The sequence below is a fragment of the Pezoporus wallicus genome, unplaced genomic scaffold (genome assembly GCF_028554395.1).
Source record: "Pezoporus wallicus isolate ANWC-B61680 ecotype Strahan unplaced genomic scaffold, APGP_CSIRO_Pwel_v1 contig_7722, whole genome shotgun sequence".
Taxonomy (NCBI): Eukaryota; Metazoa; Chordata; class Aves; order Psittaciformes; family Psittacidae; genus Pezoporus; species Pezoporus wallicus.
Window position 1 is genome coordinate 1,076,206 of NW_026635420.1, and position 22,495 is coordinate 1,098,700.

Below are 22,495 nucleotides of genomic sequence, written 5' to 3' on the forward strand. Positions count from 1 at the left end.
AGCAAACTTTCAATATTAATTTTACAAGCAGAAAAAAATACCAAGAATGGAGGAAAGGTATTTACTCCTTGAGCCGCTAGTCTGATCTTTTATTTTCTGTACCAAAGGGTTTGGCTTTTGGTTGTTTTTTTAGTGGGTTTTTTGTTTTTAATGAGAATTTTTCAGTTTCAGAAAGAAGCTTTGATTCCTAAGTAATTCTGAATTGCTTGCCTTACTTCTCATGAATACTCACTTTTGAGTTTTATGACAATTAGTATTATGACAATTATACTTGGGAGGAAGTGAAGTGCATGTATTACACTAGGCCACATGACAGAAGATCCATTTGAGAAGCCATGATGATGGAAGGGACCTACAGTATTAAACCTGACTCAATCTCTGAAATAAATGCCAACATACCCTAGGAGTGCCTGTCTTACTGCAAGGTTCCTTTGTATTTGGGATCCCCTGAATAACATGCATATTCAGTGGAGTCATGTCATTGCCTTTCTCCTGCTCTGAATCCATGCTGTAAAGCTGGTATGTGGGATCTTGGGGTGAGTGAGCATTATATTCCAAAATCTGTAAGATGACTCACATTTCTCAGCAGTTCAGTGTAGTGGTTTCATGCTGAATGCATGATAGGGAAGATCCAGTTTCATCAGGAAGTGCTTTATTAAAGCAAATGATGAATTAAAAAAGTAGCCAGGTCTTAGAAGGTCTAATAGTGGATCCTGGGTTTATTTACCTTACAGAAAGGCATGTTTTTATCTGTTGAAGTTTTGCCTCATTTTCCTGTGAACACTCCGGTGGGAGAGGGCTGCTTATTTTGGTGTCACTTTTGTCGTAATTTTGTATTGTAAGTTTTAAAATGTGCAGTGCTAACAATTATGTGGTAACTATCTATGTATATATTTTTATATATAGTAAACATAAGAACTTTATTCCTCAGCATCAATTTTCTATTGGTGTATGCACACGTGTACTCCACAAACATACTTTTTTTGCTGACCCATCCACAGTCCTCTCCCAGGCCTGACAGGAAAATAGTTGTGGGACTTTCTCTCAAATCGCTGTGATAGAATTGAGCTATTATTTGAAGACTATTACATTTTCAAACAACAGATAAAATCTGTTATTACTCATTAAAGAAGGAAAACCAGTATCTCTGCTTCTAGTTTCAAGTTTCTTTCTGGTTGGTGCAGAGCCAGCTGAAGGCTTTGCTCAGAAGCATGTTAAGTATTTGAAACAAGCACTGTTTCTTCCTGTTTCTTTCCTCAATCAGAAAAAACTCAAGCATGTAGAGCTCTGAAGTTCATGTTCATCACACTTCTTGGCTTGAGCAGCTCAAATGTTCCCCACTGATGAAAGGTCCTACCTGCCTATAGCTGCCTATACCCTTGTTTACAGTCAGCGCTGAGGAAAGTTCTAATTGCTAAATCAGCCAAAAGTTAGCCTGAAAAAATGGGGTAAATCCACATCAAAATGTGAATAACTTTATGGTGGACTGGGTGATGGAGGTAGTGGAACTACACAGTTAAGGAATGAGCTGTGAGTGAGCACAGTGAGCTGCTGTGAATGAACTAACCTAACACCTACCTGTTCCAGGCTCTGAGGCAGGTTTGAATAGTTTGTACTGAGATCCATGCATCCTACTTTCACTGGTGCTAATGTCTGAGATAGTTTGGGCCCATTTTTATAGGTGCACTGTGTCTCCCAGTGTGTATTTAGGGTCCTCCACTCAAGAGTCATGAAAATGTTGAACCTGAAATGAACTTGTAACAATGAAACTACTTAGGAATATATTAAGAATATGATTTAGTCACTTGGAATTTCTGTGACAAATCTGTGATTTCTGTTGCTTATGTCTAGTTTATTAATTTCTGGAAAATATTTGTAATGATTGTCAAAAATATTTTTGGCTGGACAGTTTTAAGTCTCATTGTGATCTCACATTTGTCCCCTCTAATTTAGAGAGTAGCTGTAAAAATCAATATTTTTGGAAACTGCCATCTTTTGGGCGTTTTGAACTGCACTGGGTGTATCTGACTGTTGTATGTTGTTTCTACCTTGAATGTAATTGAACAAAATTGAGAAAACGGATTCCTTTTGCTAAAACGCTGGAACAAAGTGCTTTAGAGTTGTATGGAACTCTATAATTTCTCTTATGCCCTCAAACTTTCTTGTTTGACCTGCAAGTTTTTAAAGTGGAAAGAAAATTGATAGTCTATGATCCCTTGATTTGGCAGAAAAAATAACTGTACAGTTCAGTGGGACAGAAATTTGCTTTGTTTCATGAGCATTGAGACATCTTTTAGATATATATATGTTTAAATAGATTAAACTAAATTTGTTAGGCTTGAAGCACAGGATACTTTGGGGAGCTGCCTGTGTTGTAGTAAAGATAGACTAAATGGTGATAGCAGGCTCATTCTGATGTTGTGATCTATCAGTAATAACAGACTTTGCTGAATAGTTACGGTTTGGTCACTGAATAAGTTTCAAGTAGTTACTAATATGACAGCTCCTTACAGGTATTACTATGGAAAACCAACTTTGATTCTTGGGATCATAAAGAAGTTCTTAAACACCATATTAGAAGAACAAATCTTGATGATCCTCCTCATCTTCTTGATATTTACCCAAGGTCACCTCATCTCCATGGTGAAAAAATTCAGTCAGTTGAGGTAAGTGCAATAAGGACTCAAATACAGGAAACCAGAAGCTTTGTAAACACTATCTAAATAAACATATTTATAGTTAAATATGTTCTGTGTATACCAGAGAGCTTTTTGTTGTTATGGTTGCCTCCAAAGTATTGCACATAACCTTAATGTGGATACATAAGTTACTAGGCTGTCTGATGCTGTCAGATTTATCCTGATGAATTCCTTTCATACTTCTTGTGTAAGTCTGTACTCTAATTTAAATGAAATGTAGCTGATAGTCTGGTTCCTGAAGTAACATGCCAACTGTTGCAGAAGGTACCTGAATTTTTGAGCTTTAAGATACTACTTGAAATATTTCATAAGCAGGACAAGGTGGCATTATTACTGAAAGTCAAATACTTGATTTTCAGAAGTTTGCCCTCTTTCCAAGACCTTTATAGTCTTGAGAAGATCTTGATATCTGTCTAAAAGTTTAGGAGGCCTTTCTTGGCTAGTAGTGTATGTTATGTCACTGTGTAGTCTGATTTCCTTATAATTTAATTCTTTGGCTACTTTACTGTCAAACCTTCTACCAGTAACCCTTGAAAGTATTGGGAATTGGGAAACTAAAGTGAAATGTCAAATATTCTGTGTCAATATTTGGAAAATCCTGTGTTTGTTGTGAAAGCTGTACTAAGTAGGTAAACAGTACTGTGCCTTAGATAATACCATTGTTCGTGCTAAAACCCCAGGGATGAACTTGTGACTGTTCTTAGTAGATCTGGCTAGCTTCTGCATGGTGATTACCTATGCTTTTACCTCTTCTTTGATATTCTCCAGGTGCCTCTGATGTTCAAGAGCTCTGTCTGATATAAATCTAGGAACTTTTTGGGTTTTGTCATACACCAAGAAAGTACTACAGACATTCACCATTACCTGGATTTGTTCATATAAAATGCAGATATTTGTGCAATGGCATTTTGTTTCCTGCTCAGACTTAAAAAATTGAGATTTGAGGATACTGAGCTTTTTTCTGTATTTCTTGTCTGTGTGCAGTATGAATATATGCAGTATGAGTATTATAAAGTTTGAAAATATTTTTGTGGAGGAGGGGAACCCTGATAGAATCCATCACTTAACTATTCTCATGTGTCTGATTCTGTTGTCAAGTTGGATGTGAAGCTTTCTGATGATTAACGTTTTGGTCAGAAGAAGAGCAGGACAACTGCATGTGTGACAAACTTCATAAACTTCTGTGTCAGACCATTGTAAGGACAATGAATGAAGTTTACTGATTAGTAGCCTTCAGTATAGGTGGTCAGTGCTGGAACAGACTCAATCTGCCAGCAGATTTAAACTACTCTTGCTGCATCAATAGCTTGTTTCAAGGCATGTTCAAACTGCAGCCACTTATAAAACATGCTAAAAAATGACAGTAGTTTTTGGCTGCAGGGGTTGTTGCTTTCTTTTCAGATCAGCTTTTCCAGACTTCTTCTGTTCAGATGCTTGGCAAAGATACGAATGTTTTCTAAGCAATTTTCCAGATATTTTCTGTTCTTGTCCCTGGTCTCAGGTTAATTGAGAAGCTCTGGAAAAGCGTTAATGAATTCCGGCTAAAATTAAACTAAGGCTAGGAAGCACCTCATTACCAATACTGAAAGGGCACATAAAGAAAACTTGATAGTTGAAGGTCAAGAAATTATTTATCAATTAGCTTTAACAGATTTCACTTTAATGTCTCTGTTTCTTCATGGCTGTAACCTTTGTAGCAGTTCACAGGCTTCAGAGTTAGCTGCTGTAGTAGTGAAAGGGCTTCATGGTTTTGTCACTTGTCATAGCAATGTTTTGGACACTTGTGGTATATTTTCAAGTCTGATTTCAGGATTTTTTTAAAAAAGGCTGCTGTGTTTAGTTTTCTGTTAACATCACATTTCCTGTAGGGTATCTTGGTCTCAAATAAGCATGTCTAGTTAGGGTGCCTTGAAGAGGGATGCAGATCCCCCAGTCACTCTGGGTGATCTATTCCATTACAGTGCAGCAACTGAAATGACACAGTTTTCCCTGTTATCTTCTCTACACTTCAGAGAAAATGCAGGACTGCTTGCTTTCTGTTTATTTTCATTTTCGTGATGAGCAAGGGAAGATGATTGATCTTAACTAAACTGAAGTAACTGTTTTAAGAGACTTGGTAACATATGCAAGAGTTACAGGCAGGCAGAGGAGGCAGTTCAGATATGGCATACTTAAAAGTATACGTGACCTTTTAAAGTTTGCTACGAGCCATTACAATGTCATCAAGACACTTGAGGTTTGTTATAATACATTGCCCTGAGTTATGCTAAGCTGATTAAGTTCAGTCACCTTTATAGCAGGAATGAAGATGGATTGCCTTAGGAAAAAATTCAAAGTGGTGGAATGCAAGAGGTTCAGCAGATGTACAGGCAAAACTCGAGGGAAGTGATTCTGTCTATGCTTTTTTAATTCCTAATGTTTCATGCCTCTCCAGGTTTCTTACGGCTTTTGGATAGTTACTGATTCTCTACCCCTGCTTGCCTAAATGTGGTAAGGTCCCTACTAGTCCAGGTCTTGATTCTGGGAAAATAGTATACACAAAATGGAGCTGGCTTTGCTCAGAATTTATTCAGCTAGGTTCAGAGAGATGGTTGTAGTGCTTTCACATACTGCCAATTGGAAATGTTGCTTTGAACAAAACAGCTTGCAAAAGGGCAGTAAGAATTACAGATGTCACCTGGTATTTTGTCTTCAGGGTAGTGACTGAAGCATGGAGCTTCAGTGTACTCTCACCTTTTCTCAAAACTTCTCCTGTTCACTCTTTGAAGTTATACACAGATCCATCTTCTCTATTTTTTTTGTCTCTCCCTGCCTGCATTTTGAAGCATACTTTTATATGAAGCAAACTTTTATAAGAAATTCCTTATTTGTATCTCCTCCTCTTCAGACCAGCAGTAGCCTGAATTTTAATGCAGTCATGTTCTTGACGTATAAATCTTTACAAATGTTCTCCAACTGCACTGGGCAATGTGATTCTTGAGTATTCAACTAAGTAGAGGTTTAAAGCTTAAAATCATTACAATTATTCAAACAGTTTAGAAATACAAGCAAATGACCCTGAAGGTGCCTACTTTTTTTCATTGACCATAGAAGTAATCTTAGGTGACCAGCTCAAAAAAGGTGTTTGGCAGTATGTCTAAATTTAGCTGAAATAAATCCCAGTCATTGTCTCCCTTTTAAACAGGGAGCTTTAGGAGATATTTGAAAATAATGTATGTATTTACTCAATAATGCAGTTTTAGTGCAGTATACCAAAAAAAATGTGTTCCACTTGATGCCAGCTGTATTTATTTCCTGTGTTTGTACATAATTAATCTTCCATGCACTAGAGACATCTTTAAAGTGGATTGAAGGTAGAAATAAATTTCCTTTAAAAACATAGCATTGAGGTTTGAACATATAAAGATATGTAGAGTTTCCATCTTGAGCACGAAAAGCTACTCTTGATTTAGTTTCATCTTAAAATTGTGATTTCAGCTGTAAATATCTTCTAGAGGAAGGAAACCCAAATATACACTAGGTGGCAGTAGAAATAAGAGTATACGGCTTGCTTGTCTTGAAGGCCCTTGTCTAGCACAGGGAATGGTGTTTAATCAAATTGAAAGCTAAATTTATCTTGGTATGTTTGGGCAGACTATTTCACAGCAAGCTACATCACTTTCCTAGGAGATACTTTATAGGAGTCATTTAAAACTTCATTTTTTAATTTCATTAGTTCTTAGGTTTTTGATCTAACTGAAACATTTTATGAAATGCATTATAAAAGTAAAGTGAAAGGGGTGTGTGAGGTTGGATATACTTTATTAAAATCAATACAGGGATAGCTGTAGGGGCATAAAAGTTTACTTAAAGCCTGTTGCTGAGAATCACATACTTGCTTGGGCCTGCTTCTTTTGTTCCTCCCCTAGTTCTCTGTCCTAAGCAGGGATCCTAATTCCTGCATCTCACTTTTTCTTTAAATGATATATTTTGATTTTGCTCTACTTCAGTCTTTAGAAAGCTGTAATTCCTTACATGAAAGGATCTGTAGAAACCTTTCTTCAGATGTATTTTCTTGTGTGTATCAAAATGTGCTAATTATAGCATCATGTTGGAAGAAGATAACAGAAATATATCAGTTTACCAGGTAATTAAAGGAATGCTTTGAAAGAGTGTTTCTGAAAGCCTTTAATACATGACAGTTCCCTCTACCTTGCCTTTTAGTATTCTATGTTTTCTTTCTTGGTTTTTAAAGTTAAGTTTCCAACTATGTTTGGTGTATGAACCTTAGCATCAGGGATTTTTGTTTGTGGAAGTAGCACTGAAGCTGTTACTGAGTGAGCAGCTTTGGCTGAGCCAGAGTTTTGACGGTCTCCAGGTGAAGTGGCAGGTACCTTCTCTGTGAAAATACAAAATAAAATGGCCCTTGTATCCAGTGAACTTTCAGCAACTAAAATATAGCCCTGTCACTAGGTAAGTGAGTTTGCTTTATTTTTTCACTTTCAAAGTTGGAATTAATGCTGTCTTGTAAGGCTGCTGTTGGATTACTGATAGAAGGTTGAAAAGAGAAAAGTTCATTTCTTTTTACTACACCAGACTTCTTGGTGATTTGAAAGTCATCTAGTACCTCTGTCAATTTTTTCAGTTTGGAAATATTATTCTTGTTATTTTATATACTCAGAAATACTCCTCAAATTCCTCATCATGCTGAGAGGGCAAATGTATTAGGCTGCGATACACCTAGGTAATACTATGGTAGTGATGTACATAAAAAAAAATTATAGGGGTGATATTCTGATACTTAAGTAAAACCATCAGATAAATAAAAGCAGCAGCTTTCTCGAACTTTATTGTCTCCTATGTTAATGTTTCACTTTCAGGAAAGGACATTAACAAAATATGGCTAAAATTAATAGATTAGCTCCTATAACCAGCAATAAATGAGTAGTCCAACTGTGATAGAAGGATTGCCAAATGGCAAATGTTGTGATGACATATTTGTTTGATCAGCCTCTGACTTTAACCCAGTAGAAAGCAGTTTTCCCTGTGTTTTTAGGAACAGCATGATTTTTGTTTGGCCCGTTAACTTATCACAGATTTCAGTACTACCTCCTACCTGTTTTCTGCAACAGAGTTTTTTTTCGAGCTATTTTGGCAATCTGAGCTGGCACATAAGAAATAAGCATGTCAATAATCTGTTTGTGAGAGATGATTTGTGGAACTTCAGTGTGAGTTGGGAATTGATTGATCTGGGCTGCTCAGTGTGTGCTCAGCTCACTTTCAGCTTTGGTGCTGATGATATACCCACACCAGTAAGGCAACTCGGGCTTCTGGGCTGGCTTGGTGCACACCTTCCTATGTATTACTGAGCCAGAGTGACTGCAACCACACTGACCCTAGCTCAGGCTGAATGGTAGTGGGATTTATAAGCTGCAGTATGAGACCATGAGTGAGGATGTGCCCTAAGTAAACTACAACAGGCAGGGGACCACTATAACATAAAGAAAGCAGTGCTGCATAGCTGTATATAGCAGCCTCCACAAGCAGAGGGCTCCTGCTGTCCTTAGACTGTAACAAGCTAATTGAGCATCGTTGCTAGAAGGCAGCTCTCAAGTCGTTACCCAGGGCAGTACATCACTTCTGCTGGGAACAGTCCTGGTGGTTGGAAGGGATAGGAAAGACAGCCTGTAACTATACCCACAAGTTATGGATGCTGGAAAGTAAAACTCAAAGGTGACTTCCAGGAGCCCTTATAGTTGTTGTGCATCTGCAAAAGCTTTCAGAAACATCTGGAAGTGACAGAGTTGGGAATTTGTTTGAATACTTCCTGTTGTTCAGCATTTCAGCAGCATCATTGACCACTCTGTTAATTGCATGGCTTCAGCCTTGGGCAGGTTTTTACTTAGTTGTCTTAGTAAATCCACTTCAAACTGGTATTTGTCACTTCATTTTTATTGATTTGTCATACAACTGAACTTCTTAATGCTCGCACCTCTTGCGGTAGGAATCCCCTGAGTTAGTTTTGGGTGATGGATCCCTATGAAGTATAAATTATATTTCTGTAATAAATGTGCATCTGGATTATCTTTATTATATGGGTATTTTACATAGCTTGAGGGTAGCACCCTACCTTTAGTTTTACAAATTTTAAAACCTGTTTCCAGTCCTTAGTGAACAGTGGTGCTTTAATGTAGGAAGTAGTCCTTTTTATTTCAGTCTTATTTCCCTTTATCTACAAGTGCTGAAATAATAACAATATTTATAACCTGTTTTCAACAGGTCAACCCTACCTTTGTGAGTAATACACAAGCACTTGACCCGCCTGTCATCGAAATTAGTTCCTCTTCATCTTTCAGTACTCCGGTAAGTTGCTTTCTGGAGGAGGGGAAAGATGGTATAGCTTAAACTAAAATGTTATTGGATGTGTGCTCTTTCTGTCTGTATAAACAAAATACATTTTTAAACCATTGACAACTTTTCAGAGCTCAGTATCCTAACTTCTCAGTTTAAGCGTTCCTTCACAGTTCCCAAGGCTGACCAGAAGATGGTGTAATAGCAAAGGTTTCATGTTATACTGGTCATTTTACCCATACACTAAGCAGAAATTCTAATTGTAAACCCATGCTAATTATATCTAGGCATTACTGTTAAAATTTGTGGCTTATTCTCAAACACTTTTTGTAATTCTCTCTCTCTTCCCATTATCTGCGAATAATGAGAAACCTAAAGAGTAGTTGTCTCATTGATAAAATTCCAAAGGTGATGTTTTAATTTTTCTCCTTTTAAGGACAGAAAAAAGAAACATTTTCATCACAGAATCATAGGATTAGATCCTTCTAGTGTTAGCTCTTCATATGACATTGGTATGGCATGTGGGAGGAAAGGAAGGCAATGTTTTAGCGGTAGTTTCGTAGGAGGAGAAATATGTTCTCCTGGTATGAAATCTAAAAGATGCACTGTTCTAGAATTAGGTTAAAATGAGAATTTTTCTTCTAGCTTTGAGTCTGTTCCTGTGAAGATATAAATTGTATCTTGAGCAATTTTAGTTACTATAAACGAGTTTGTGTGGCTGAAGGGTTAATACATATGAATAGGCAGAAGGCATAGTTTCTGCTATTCTATTTTGTCGTGAATGCTTTATGAAAAGGTATGTTGTTAAGGTACTTTATAAAATTCACAAAGATTATGATGTCTATGAGAAACCTTTTCAACACAAATAATTATATAATCACTTTTATTTGAGAGAGAACTTCATGTATTTTAAGGTTTAGCTGTTGTCATGTTGTGTTTTCACAATGAAAATATGGTTCCTTGCAAAGTACTTGTGACAGAATTTATCTTAGACTTACAGAAATCTCTTTAGTAGGCTTGACAGATAGTGGATTGTAGTGGATATAATTTATTGGCTACTTATCATGTTAAAATACTTCCTGATCTTAATACTGATGACAGAATTAAATGTACAGTTATACTGTAATTCTCTATTACATATCTATAAATTTGCCAGTCATTTTTATCTCCTTCATTAATTCTCTTGTTAAGAGAGTAATTTATAAATCTTTGTGTCCAGAACTCATAGTACAAATAACTTGACCCACTAGAGAAAACGTCCTTTTGATGGCTGGCTGGCTTTGAGTTTTCGTTACAAGAATGTTGCTTCAAAATTCATGCCTTTTGACTGTGTCAGTAATCACTACCTCTTTTTTCTTTTCTTTCATTATCTTAGTCTCCTGTTCTCCATTGATTCTTACCTTTCTGCACCTCAACATTCACCATCTGCATCGTTTTCCATCTGGCAACATTTCTGTGTACTTGTTACTCAGACTGCAGCCTTAAGGACTATGGCTCTGTCTGACACGCCACCATTGACACAAATCCAGAAACCATTTGCATGTTTTCTCTGCTACTAGCATCCTTCCTCTCCCATAGTAAAGAGCAGGTACATCAACTTTGCCAACCTATCTGCCAGATTTCCTCTTGATACTGTTGTCCGCACTTTGATGGATACTATGTGCATTATTTGTCTCTGTGTGTGTGTTCTGTTCAATCCTCCTCTAACTTGAGTTTACCAACTTCTAATTCATTTTCCTTCCCCATCCCTCTCCCTGATTCCAGACCCCTTGGGTTGCTCTTTTTATACTGGTTATCAAAGACAGTATCACTCTATGCTTCCCCCTACACCCCTCCCAAATTGTCAAGACCCATCTTAAAGCTGCCTACAACTTTTTGGTCTTATTTCTACTGGAAGAGCACTGTTCACATGATTAAAAATCTTTCTTTAATCAGGTTGCCAGGTTAATTATCTATACCTGCTTACTCTTTTTGAAGTGTTTTGTTCAAGCTGAAGCCGTTCTTCTCCCCTTCTGACATGTACAGAGAAAAAAATGCACTCTACACTTAGGTATCTTTAAGGGTTCTTGTTCTATATCTATTTCTCACGGTTGTGACACAGCAGGGCCCTAAGGGTTATTTACAAAATACTTTGGCAAGTCCCTGGACCACTGGAAGCAGCTAATAAACATGTTTAATTTTTCTTCTGAAGAAGAGAGATACAGCCTTTCTCAGATCACTGTCTCAAGTACTCAAAAGACCAGCTTCTCTGGGACAACTAACTACAGTGAAGCTTTTGAACATCTGTGATGAGTTCCCTAAAGCTCCCTGCAATCTCTTCAGGGAGATTGGAAGTCTGTACAAAACCTTTATAAAGTTTTGTTGAATGACTATCAAAATTCCTAGTGGTAAGTGTGCAAACTCCCATAGATCTCAAGCTACTCTTGGGAATGGGAGAAAGTGTTCTCCCTATTGAGAATATCTTCCTCAGCTATTGAAACTGTGTCCTGTACTACTGGTCATAGGAAATATGCTATTACTGCCCTTAAGATGACTTGTGACAGAGCAGAAAGGTATTCCTTTTCTTCCCTTCTCTAAAGATTTGTTAATAAAAATGATAGAGCAGTATAGATTGAGAGGGATGTCTGGAGTGATTTCATCTAATCCCCCCATTAAAGCAAAGACAACTTGGATCAGGTTCCTAAAGGCCTTGTCAGGTTCATTTGCTAATATGTGTATGAATGGAGATTCTACCACGTCTCTTGGCAGTTTGCTCTAGTGTTTGACTGGTGAAAATGGTTTTTGTTTTTTTTTCATAATATGTAGCTAGAATTTCCCATGTTCCAGCATGCCTGTTGCCTCTAATTCTATCACAGTGGTCCTCTAACAAGTGTCTGGCTCTGTCTTCTCTCTATCCACCCATTAGATGTTTGAGATGCAGTAAAATCTCTCTGTATTCTTCCTTCTTAAGGCTGAATAAACCCGATTCTCTGCTTTTTCTTGTATATCATGTGTTCCAGCCCCCTCACCGTCTTGTTTGCCCTCTGCTGGACTCACTCCAGGATGTCAGTGTCTCCTGCACTGAGAAGCCCAAAACAGGACGCACAACTGCAGATAATTAGGGTGCAGCTCAGTATCACTGTCATCTCTTCGTGATAACAGTCTGCCTGAAGATTTGAAAAACAAATATTTAAACATTCAACAGTCTTGATTCTTTATTGTGAATTCAAAATATATGTTTAGATATTTTCTTAGCAAATCATTTTTATTTTGAGCTTTATCTGTTTGAGGAAATACTGGTATTATCACTTCCTTCCACTCCTCCTTTTCAAGGAATTTTAATTTATTGCTTCATCAAACCCAACAGTCCGTGACAACTTCCACATTTAAAAAGCCTGCTTATGTGAGGTTTTTAAATTTACTTGCATTTTCTTGCTTCAGAGATTAAGCCAAGACATGCAGGTATGGATGTTCTCATAAGGCTTTTGCTAGCAAACCCTTAAATTATTAAACTCCCTGAACTCTAAACACCTTATCTTTCCAGCTTGTGTTCTAACTTAAAGCTGTAAGGCCAGTTCTTTTTGAACATGGTGAAAAAACAATTTTCATGTAATATTCACACTGAGGCACCTTCTTTTGTAAACTTAGTGAAGCAAATGTGGTAAATGGGCTGGTGGAAAAACTTCAGTGTAATTGTCAGTATGGAGCTGCTTTCTTCTGGACTGTAATACATAAACATTAAGAATTACTGTCTGTATTGTTACTGTCAGGAAAATAGCTTTGAACTTGATTCATTTATTTAGTTCTTGTATATGTTACTGAAACCAGTATAAAGACAAGCTATAAATGCTTAACTAACAGGTATTTGTGTAATGTCCTGACTTTTCTAACGGTCAGAGCCTTCATATGTGTTGCAGTTATTAAAAATGAGGTGTATTGTAGCCTTTTACACTCTGAAAATGTTCACTGAATTGGGGTCAAGGTTTGGGGGCTGGGTGTTGTATTTCTTTCTCCTTTCTATTTCGCAGCTGACTCTGAAAGCTTTAGTGCCTCTCTGTGTCAAGCAGCTTAATATTGCCTTTGTTTTCTGAACTATTGAAAAGGAAAAATTGGAACTCTTTGTTTCCCTTTGGGACTATTTCCTCCTGTTTCATTCTCTGATTTTACTTTTAGTTTTGAGGGAGGTTGGGTTTTTTCAAGTCTGTAAGGCAATACATCTGTAACGTCTGGTCCCTGATAAGCTGTTGGTAACAAGGGAAAGTTGATGATGTCTCAGTAGTTTTTACTGACAGCAGCAGGAAATCACTGTAGAGGCTCTCTAATGTTCCATCCCCTGACCTTGCTCATGTAAACAGGATTTGGAAGAAGCAAAGCAATGTACTGTAATCTGGAAGTCAGAATGTCTGCACTTTTTGGGAGATGTTTGCTGTTCTTTCTCTTCCAACGCTAGTTAACACTGAAAAAAAGACATGTTTATTGTTCATTTACAGTGCGATTTCTACAAAGTTAAGACTGGATTAATTATTGGAAGGGGAAAGATAAGGATTGTTCCTGTTTGGAGCCAAAGGACCATGCTATGTTTTAAAACAGAAAAATCTCCTCTCCCCCGCTCAACTTGTAAAATATGGTAAAGCAAATAAGAGCATGTGCAACTTTTATTTCTCAGTGTAATACACTGTTAGTTTACTGCATTTGTAGTGGTGTCTTGATACAAAACAAGTAGACATATCTGTACTCTCAATTTATCCTATACACACTTCTTCACCAGTATGTATTTCAGGGTTTAGGTATTTCTGACACCAGTTTTTCTGCCTTTGAGTACAACCAAAAAACCCCAAAACCCCTAATCTAAAAAGCACCTTATATATTTTGCAAAGACAGCAATTATGAATGCAAAATCTGCATCTGTTCTTCCATTTCTGTATACATGAAGTCTTACACAACTACTGATTTACATCCTTTCTTGGCTCCAGCCTTACATGGAAATAAATACCAACTGTCTTCAGTGAAGTTAAGGGGAGGGGAAAAGGAAGAAAGGAAAGAATAGGAATATTATACACAGATCATCTCCTCTGGGGCCCAAGTCTTAATTCAGAGGGGGAACAGCCAGTAGAATAAAACTCATATGGTACTTCACTGTGCATAATAGCTGCCCTTACTGCTTGTCACAGTTCATCCAAAAGCACAACAGCTTTCTGTAGTTCATGGATATCAGGTTTTCTTGGGACCTCAGACATTTAGCCTTTCACTTCAGCTGTGCTCACTGCATGATATTCATGCATTTTTCTCTACCAAAGGAAAGTTCTGGTGCTATCTCTTTGAGAGGAAGACTGGAATCATTGTCCTCCAAGAAAAAGAGAAAAACGTCCTGCTTGTGTTCCTTGTCCAAAACTCAATTGCCAATTAGAGTGAGCTCTGTATTGAGAAGTGATTGCACCAGTAGAAGGGCTTTGATAAAAATTGACAGGTCCTAGCATCTCCCATCACCTCACCTTCCTTGTTCTCAGATAGAGAAGTAAGAAAGGCCACTCCCTGAATAGCTATAGACTTTTTTCCATATACTGCCGTTGTTCTTATTACAAGTAAACGCATATTTGAATGAACTGCCAATTCCATGAGCTGAACTCCAGATCACAAACATGGAATGAAATTAGGGAATAATGTGTAGGTATCCTGTTTCTCCAAAGTATCCAAGATAAAACTGTCTGTACCTTTTCCATCGATTAGCAAAACTCTCAAACAGGCTCTGAATCTCTGATGCTAGGTCTTGAAAAACACAGAATAAATGCTATAATAGAGGAACTCGGAAGTGTTCAGTGCAGCTGAAGAAAAAGAATTTGTAAACTCTGCTTTTTTGTGTTTACGAATGAATCCTTCTTTCTGTCCGGTCTTGCTCTTGGACAAGCAATTTCTGATGTTATCGTGGCTGACAGCCCCCTCCAAGCAGACCTTCCCCACTTCTTGCAAGCTATGCATGTACAGTGTATGGGGCTGGGGGAAGAAGATAGGCTGCCTTCTCCCCACAGCTCTGCAGGTAAATGTTCAGCTGATCTCAGGGCAGGAAAGCCTCCTATGTTTCCTAAAGGCTACCACTGTCTCTACCACGAAGCAGTAGAGACAGCATTTCTGTTGCCTACTTATGGACCTTCCAAAAAATACATGGTGTATCTGAACAAAATAGCTCATTTTCTGTCACAAGTGCCAAAAGGGCTTTTGGTATATTGAACAGTGGATTTCGAAACTTGTATTTTGACCCTCTATGGAGGTGCAGGCATGTTTAAAAAGATTTGTGTACCTAATCTTAAAAGCAATATGCTTTGACACCACCAGCATCAAATAACGCTTAAAGATCAGATACATGAAGGTGAACACAACATTTATAATAAAAGAAGTATATGATCCAAACGGCCCTTGTGTTTTGCAGTGACGCTATTCTAACGCAGCGTGTAACTGCTGGTTTACAAGGAGAGAACAGGAAATGTGTTGTGCCGCTACATAATTGGGTAATAATACATGTCTTGATGTTCCTTAATAGGCTTCATTATCTTCTTTGAGTGAACTGGAGCTTGAGAGAGAGTCAAGCTTTTCATTGGAGACAGAATTCTGAATTTGGGCACTAGAGAGTGCAAGAATATAATATTTCCTATGCTATTTTTAGCCTGCTTTCCTGAGGAAATGTACCTTATGAGATTGTACTGTTTATTTGTCTGTCTCTATCCTATCTCCCTAATACTATTTTAATCAAATTGCTTGTGGGATTTTTTATTTTCTCTTTTGTAACCAAGTTTGGAAATGAGTTAGTAGAATAAGGAAACGTAGTGCTGCACTAAACAAAAAGCCAGTGGGATTTGACACAGGCTAGTTACTGGTAACTTGTCCTGTAAGAGTGTCAGAGCACATACAGAGGAAGCTTGAGTTGGTATGGGACATGAAACTCAGGAGACGGACCTAACAGGAAACTAAATCTGTGCACACAGAGTGCCAGTTTAGTTATATTGCTTTGGCCTATAGTGACACTGTGGGCAACTATCCTATGAAAACAGGCTGAGAGAGTTGTTCAGCCTGGAGAAGAGAAGGCTCTGGGGAGACATCATAGCAGCTTCCAGTACCTAAGGGGGGCCTACAGGAAAAGTGGAGAGGGACTTTTTACAAGGGCATGTAGTGACGGGACAAGGGCAGATGGCTTTAAACTGTAAGAGAGTAGATTAGTAGATTTTAAATACTATGAAGGTGGTGAGACGCTGGCACAGGTTGGCCAGAGAAGTTGTGGCTGCCCCATCCCTGGCAGTGTTCAAGGCCAGGTTGGATGGGGCTTGGAACAACCTGGTCTAGTGGAAGGTGTCCCTGCCCATGGCAGAGGGTTTAGAACTGGGTGATCTTTAAGGTCCTTTCCAACCAAACCATTCTGTGATTAAATCAACACTATTAACAGATGCCACCCCTAGACTGCTGGTACTGTTTTGTAAGATAACTAGCTCTTGTAGATGACTTTCAGAACTGGCAGTATTTTACTTTGCTAGGGTCTTAGTCATGGCAACAGTGCAGTACTTCAGGAATGCTTTTCAAGTTGATCCGTCTGTATATTTTCCTTTATCAAATCAGCATATTTCTGGGAACTCGAGGGATGGAAGTTCCAGGTATTATTTTTCTTTAAACTTCCTGAGATACTTGTATGAGTACGCTCTGACCTTGTCTGCCCAAGCAGTGTTTTCCCCTGCTCCAGCTGGGAATCTAAGCTGTATTCACAGTTCTCACAGCTGATTCTGTGGCACGCAGAAAATGCCCGACAGCTATCAGCCCACACATCCAATAACAACTGGTTCCTTCCTCTTCCTGGGGAAGAGTAACATCCTCTGAGAAGAAACGTCCCCCGAGGAATGCAGGAACAGCAGCAAGCCTTTCACACAGGAAATTACTAATATAGCACTTGTAGAAAAGTGTTTCTGTCACTTGGATTGTCAGCCTGTAATGAGCTTCCTGCTGACCTAGATGATGATTTACTACTGATCTAAATGCCATTTGTGAGTCATTTAGCTTAATGGAAGTTAATGAAGTTAGCATTCAGTAGCTCTGTTACCCTGTAAGCACCTGCCTTAACTTTTTTCGTGCAGGAGAACAAGTTAAGTTTTGCACTTCTTAGTGTTCACAGAACTTTAATAATAATTATGAGACTGCACATTTTGTGGGACTGAGAAAAAAGGGAATATTTAGTTCATAGTGTGTGACTCTATCAGGGAAGGTTGTAAGCCTTTATTTTTGTTTATCTTAAGTTGGATAATGAAGCTGAGCTACAAATCGAGCATGTCAGAAAACAAGATGCTAAAGCAAAAATACTGCCCTTCAGTTACCCTTTGTTCTTAAATACTACTGGAGCCTAAGTTTAGCACAGCATGCTTGCAACTGTGTGGTAGAGCCCTGAATATAGAGTGAAATATAGATATATATATCTAAGCCATATGTTATTCAAAATGGTTAATGAGAGCTTGTTAGGAAAGCAAACACTTTAATACTGTTTAAATCTTTTCTTATTTTTCCTAAATGACAGTTCTTGAACGAGGACTAGCAAATTCTATTTATCACTTAGATTAAAGTGGTCTCTAAACCCAGAGGGTGCTTTCTGTCTAAAAGCTTGTTTGAGCATTTTCCAAATACATCAACTGTTCTAATACAGCACATCTCTCCTTGCAAATCTTGCTGCATTGCTTTCTAGTTTGCTGTTAGAGATGCAGTTACTTGCTTCATGTGAGATAATGGAAACACTGAGTCAGATCCAAAAATGACATAGGTTGCTTAAAGCAACACTGAGAGACTGAGACTTTTCAAATAAAATTCGGCACCAAGGGCAAAAATGTTCCTTCATCAGATAGATGTTTGATAGAGAAAAACTTGGAAAGCATCTTGCATCATATCTTCCACCAGTGTAGTTTTGAGGAAGAAGTAGAAATTAGGGAGGACAGGATGATTTCACAGTCATTTTAACTTAATGACTGTTCTTGTCTGGTTAATTCCATCCAATTCCCTGATCTGCTCAGCTATCCAAACACTAATTCTAGCACAAAAGAAATAATGAGAAAAAATTATTTGGAGATTAAGTAGGAGATTAGTGGTGGCTGTAACCTAACTGAGGTTGAGCCATGTCCATGGAGCCATCTATCCAATGTGATTGTGCTGTAACATATACAGGTGTGTTACATGCATGACACATCTGAGCATCATTTTTCCTAAGATGCAGTGAAAAAATGTGAGCAAAGGAGGTGGTACTAATGGCTTCTTTTTGTTCAGGCAGTTGGTGTGTTGGATTCAGTTATTTTTTCAACCTAAGAAGGATTCAACTTGCTTTCTTCTGTTTGAATGGCTAAACAGCAGGTAACTGAGACAGGGGCTGAATGCAGGCAGCTCCGTCCTTCATGCTTGAATTTGAAGCACTGTAAAGTAACAGCTTAAAGTGTATGGCATCAGAGGAAAGCAAGTGAGAAGCAGTCTGTGGCTAGTGATTAAAGGTGTTCTTCTGGAAGAGAAACACTGGAGTCCATTGCTGTTATGCATTTTGTAATAAGTAGTATTTGAGGGGAAAAAGAAATAAAAGAAAAAAAGAAGCTTGGGTTAATGGGAGGAAGAGAGGTGGAGAGAGAAACATGAAGAAACGCTAGCTAGATAATTGACTTTCTACTGCATTGCAACCTAAAATATGTTAATAAAAATTGTAGCATACGTATTATGGATTAAAAAAAAGAAAATACTTCTGTTAGGAACAGTTTGACTAAATACTAGGGAGGTCTTTGCTTTGACAATTTCTTTTCTCAGCTGTATTGATTTGCTTGACATTAGGCCTTAAATCTTTGCTATATATGTCCTAAATCAACTTTTCAGTGTTTTTCTCTGACACAATTCTCAAGCTGACTGTGACCTATGACCACACAGTTACCCTGTTTATCCTTCCTAACTACTGATGGAATGTCAGCTTCCCCACTCCCCCTGGTATTTCTCCATTATTCCAGGATATATTAAAAATCAACATCATTAGCTTACTTGTTATTTCAGAACTATTGAGTTCAAACTATGTAAGCTGGGATTTAAAAAATATTTATATGCAGTGTAAATTGTTTAATAGTCTTTTTTGCTATGGTTGGAATAGAAGGTATTTTGCCAGAAATACATTTGCATTTTTATCTTCCAAAATGGAAGATAAAATGGAAGATAAAATGGAAGATAAAAATACTTCATTAACAACTTAAAAAAAATCTGTATCACTTTTTAACACCTCTAGCTAATAAGCATGCCATTGCTAGGACTTTTGTTCATGATACTTGTATAGTACAAATAATGCTCGAGTGACAGGAATTACGTATCCTTGCTTCCTACAGATCCATGTTTCATAGCTGGTTGTAAAGTTTTATTTGAAGCTTTTCCCTTGCTTTGAGGTAATTCTAAGTTGTTTCTCTCATATGCATCCTCTTGTCTCCAGTAATGTGTAAACTGATGTCAGAGCCCTTTTCCCAGTAGGAGTACTTACTAATTTCTCTCCTTGAGCTAGCAATCTATTCTCAGGAAACTTGTATGAAATCAGCTCCATCTAGAATGTCTTTTTGTCCATCAGGCCCCCTTAAATCTGCAACAAGTTCAAAACGTAAAAGTGAAGTGTGGGGACGAGCAGACAGAAATTGCCTCAGCATTGTTTCCTTAGGAATATGGGGTAAAATGTCCACTTTACTGCTTCTTATTCTAATGGCTATAGGGTTTTTGCTGAGGTCTTCAATTATCCTGATCAGCAGTGTTTCACCACTTCTAATTTATGGCCATTTGTATTATTTTGCCTTTTACAGCTGTAAAAAGCAGCAGTGTATTTTATCTGTGAAGGCTTTAAATCCCCAACAAGAATTTGGTATTTAGGACTGGAATGCCAGCTGTTGATCTGGGATTATAGTGCCAACTGCTTTCATTTCTGTTGTCATTTTAACATCAAGTGTGGAGTGTAGCACACAGTAGGGATATGCCTTCCTCCATATCCCAGTGTGTGGCGTTCACTTCTTGAGTAGACCACTGCCTGTCATAACTGATATTGTACAATTGATTGCTTGTTATTTAGCTCTTCTCTGCAGTTGCAAGCACAGAATCAGCCTTAATAAAATGAAACTTATAAAGGAGACATACAGTATGATATTCTGGTTTACATCTTTTAGCATAGTTGCATTCATATTTCTTACCTGTACCACAGTGGATAGTAGTTAATGCAGTTTTCATTAAGGTAATTTAGTGAAATGTGCTTTACTTTCAAAGAAAGTACCATGTGGACATGAGCACAAGGGAACTCGAGCACATTTCAGAATCTGAGCTCCAGTTCTTAGCAGGAGTATCTTATATGCAAGTGTTAATGTGCTTAACTTTATTGGTGTCTAGAAAAGATTTTTGTTAATGTTATTGCCTGTTATTATTAGAAATTGTTTTCCTGAAGATGCAGGGACATAGGTGACATGGGACTACTACTGATGCTGTGTTTTTAGCAGAGTATGGAAAATGGTACATCCTCTTGTACCCTGCATGGGCACACAGCTCCACACATTCTCGCTGTCACTAGGCTGCTGCTGGTGATAATAAATTCTCAAAATAATGTTCCTTTCAGAAGTTTTAAAAGGTCATAATATCAGTACAAATAAGGGACTTTTTTTCTACAAGCAGAAATGTTATAGAAAGGGTGTAACTGTCCTGGCTTAATACAGAGAGATATTTTATTCTTTTCTTTAATTGAATTCTGATTTTAATGAACTGACAGAACTGCAGAACATGTTCTTAAATCAGTAAGGTGTTTATTTTGGTTTTCTCAAAGTTCCAACTGTCACAGCTCAACAGTGGGAAAAAATTATGAAGCATTTCAAAGTAAAGCTATTATTGGCAACCTCAATGCTTTAACTGTAATTTTTAACATTGTGAATTCCTTTTTTTTTTTTTAATACAGCCAAGCAGAACCTTTCTACCTACCAATCTTATGTGCCAACACATTTAGCATTTTAATTGGTGCTGAATAATGTGTGTATTTTGACAGAAGTTTGTAATAGAACACTAATTAAAATAAATGATTTTTCGAGACTATGCCAGGCCACTCCAAAGTTAACAGTTCTTGGATATTTGTATGTGATTCTCAAATTTCTCAAGTTTCTGCAGTTCCCTACTGTGATTTCTATCACAGTAAATCATAAAACTCAACTGAAGTACAAAGTTATGCTAGTGCTGCTAAAGCAATTTTTGAAAATCCCACCTCTGAACTAAGCTCAGCAGCACTCAGTATTGTGTTCACCTGGACAAATTGGACAGCTTGTACTAATGGTGAGCATTGAAATAGCTCAGTGTAGGCTTTTGCTGCTTTTTCCAGGTATTACATGAAACCTAACAAAAGCACATATATTTGATTTTTCAAGTAAAATTTTGAAGCTTCATTTTCTCCTTATGGGATTTTCTGTGACACTGTTGTTCAAACCTTTGTTCATCATCCGCTATAGATGTAACATTTTATTAACAAAAACACTGGTCAAATGCTGAGGAACAGTATTCCTGTATTACATAATAAAATACTTTTTTCCTGGCTATGTTGTGTTTGGTTTTTTTTTTCTCCTCCCTAATAGTAGCATCTGGCTCTCAAGCAAAGTCTTCAAGTAGTTGTGCTGGCCCTGTTGCATACAACTTTAGACTCAGTAGAGCTGGATTGCTAACTTTGTTTCTAATGCTTTTTACTGCATAATATTTTCTTGTAAATAATTTGCATGAGATTGTTTGCTCCATAGAAGCATGAGTAAAACCTCAATCGCATTGTCAATAGCCACCCAGTCAAGCGATTTACCCTCGTGTTGTTACCTCTGCTCTGAAGGGAAGTCAAAGCTGCTAGATCTCAGCTAAAAAGCGAAGATTTCATGGAATCAGAATGGTTTGGGTTGGAAAAGACTTTAAAGATCATCTAGTTCCAGCCTCTTGACACAGGCAGTGGTACTCTCTACTTGATCAGGTTGCTCCAAGCCCCGTCCAACCTGGCCTTGAGCACTGCCAAGGATGGGGCAGCCACAGCTTCTCCGGGCAACCTGTGCCAGTGCCTCACCATCCTCATAATGAAGAACTTTTTCCTAATGTCTAATCTAAACCTACCTTCTTTCAGTTTAAAATTATTCCGCCTTGTCCTGTCACTACAGGCCCTTATAAAAAGTCACTGTCCAAATTTCTTGTACATCCCTTAAGGTATTGGAAGACAGTCTCCCCTGAGCTTTCTTTTCTCCAGGATGAGCAAGTCCAACTCCCTCAGCCTGTCCTTGTAGGAGAGGTGCTACAACCCTCTGATAGTCCTATAGACTTGCTCCAACAGATCCACATCCTTCATATGTTGTGAGCCCCCGAGCTGAAGTATTCCAGGTGAGGTCTCACAAGAGCAGAGGGGCAGGATCACCTCCTTCGACCCGCTGGTCACGCTCCTTTTGGTGCAGCACAGGATATGGTTGGTTTCTGGG

The 22,495-nt window shown here is 37.9% G+C and overlaps 1 protein-coding gene across 4 annotated transcripts in view; it reads left to right on the top strand.

The window, feature by feature from the left end:
- Positions 1 to 22,495, top strand: part of POC1B (POC1 centriolar protein B) — a 62,197-nt gene that overhangs the window by 14,310 nt on the left and 25,392 nt on the right. For 3 of the 4 annotated variants that reach the window (XR_008974145.1, XM_057423802.1, XM_057423792.1), the window contains exons 9-10: positions 2,514 to 2,666; positions 8,958 to 9,041. Coding sequence is in view for 3 of the 4 variants with exons in the window: in XM_057423802.1 (XP_057279785.1) it covers positions 2,514 to 2,666; positions 8,958 to 9,041 (237 nt within the window). In the remaining variant the exon portion in view is untranslated. Of the gene's footprint in view, positions 1 to 2,513; positions 2,667 to 8,957; positions 9,042 to 21,375; positions 21,474 to 22,495 lie in introns of those variants that run through there. The other variant, XM_057423811.1, reaches the window with a different exon arrangement.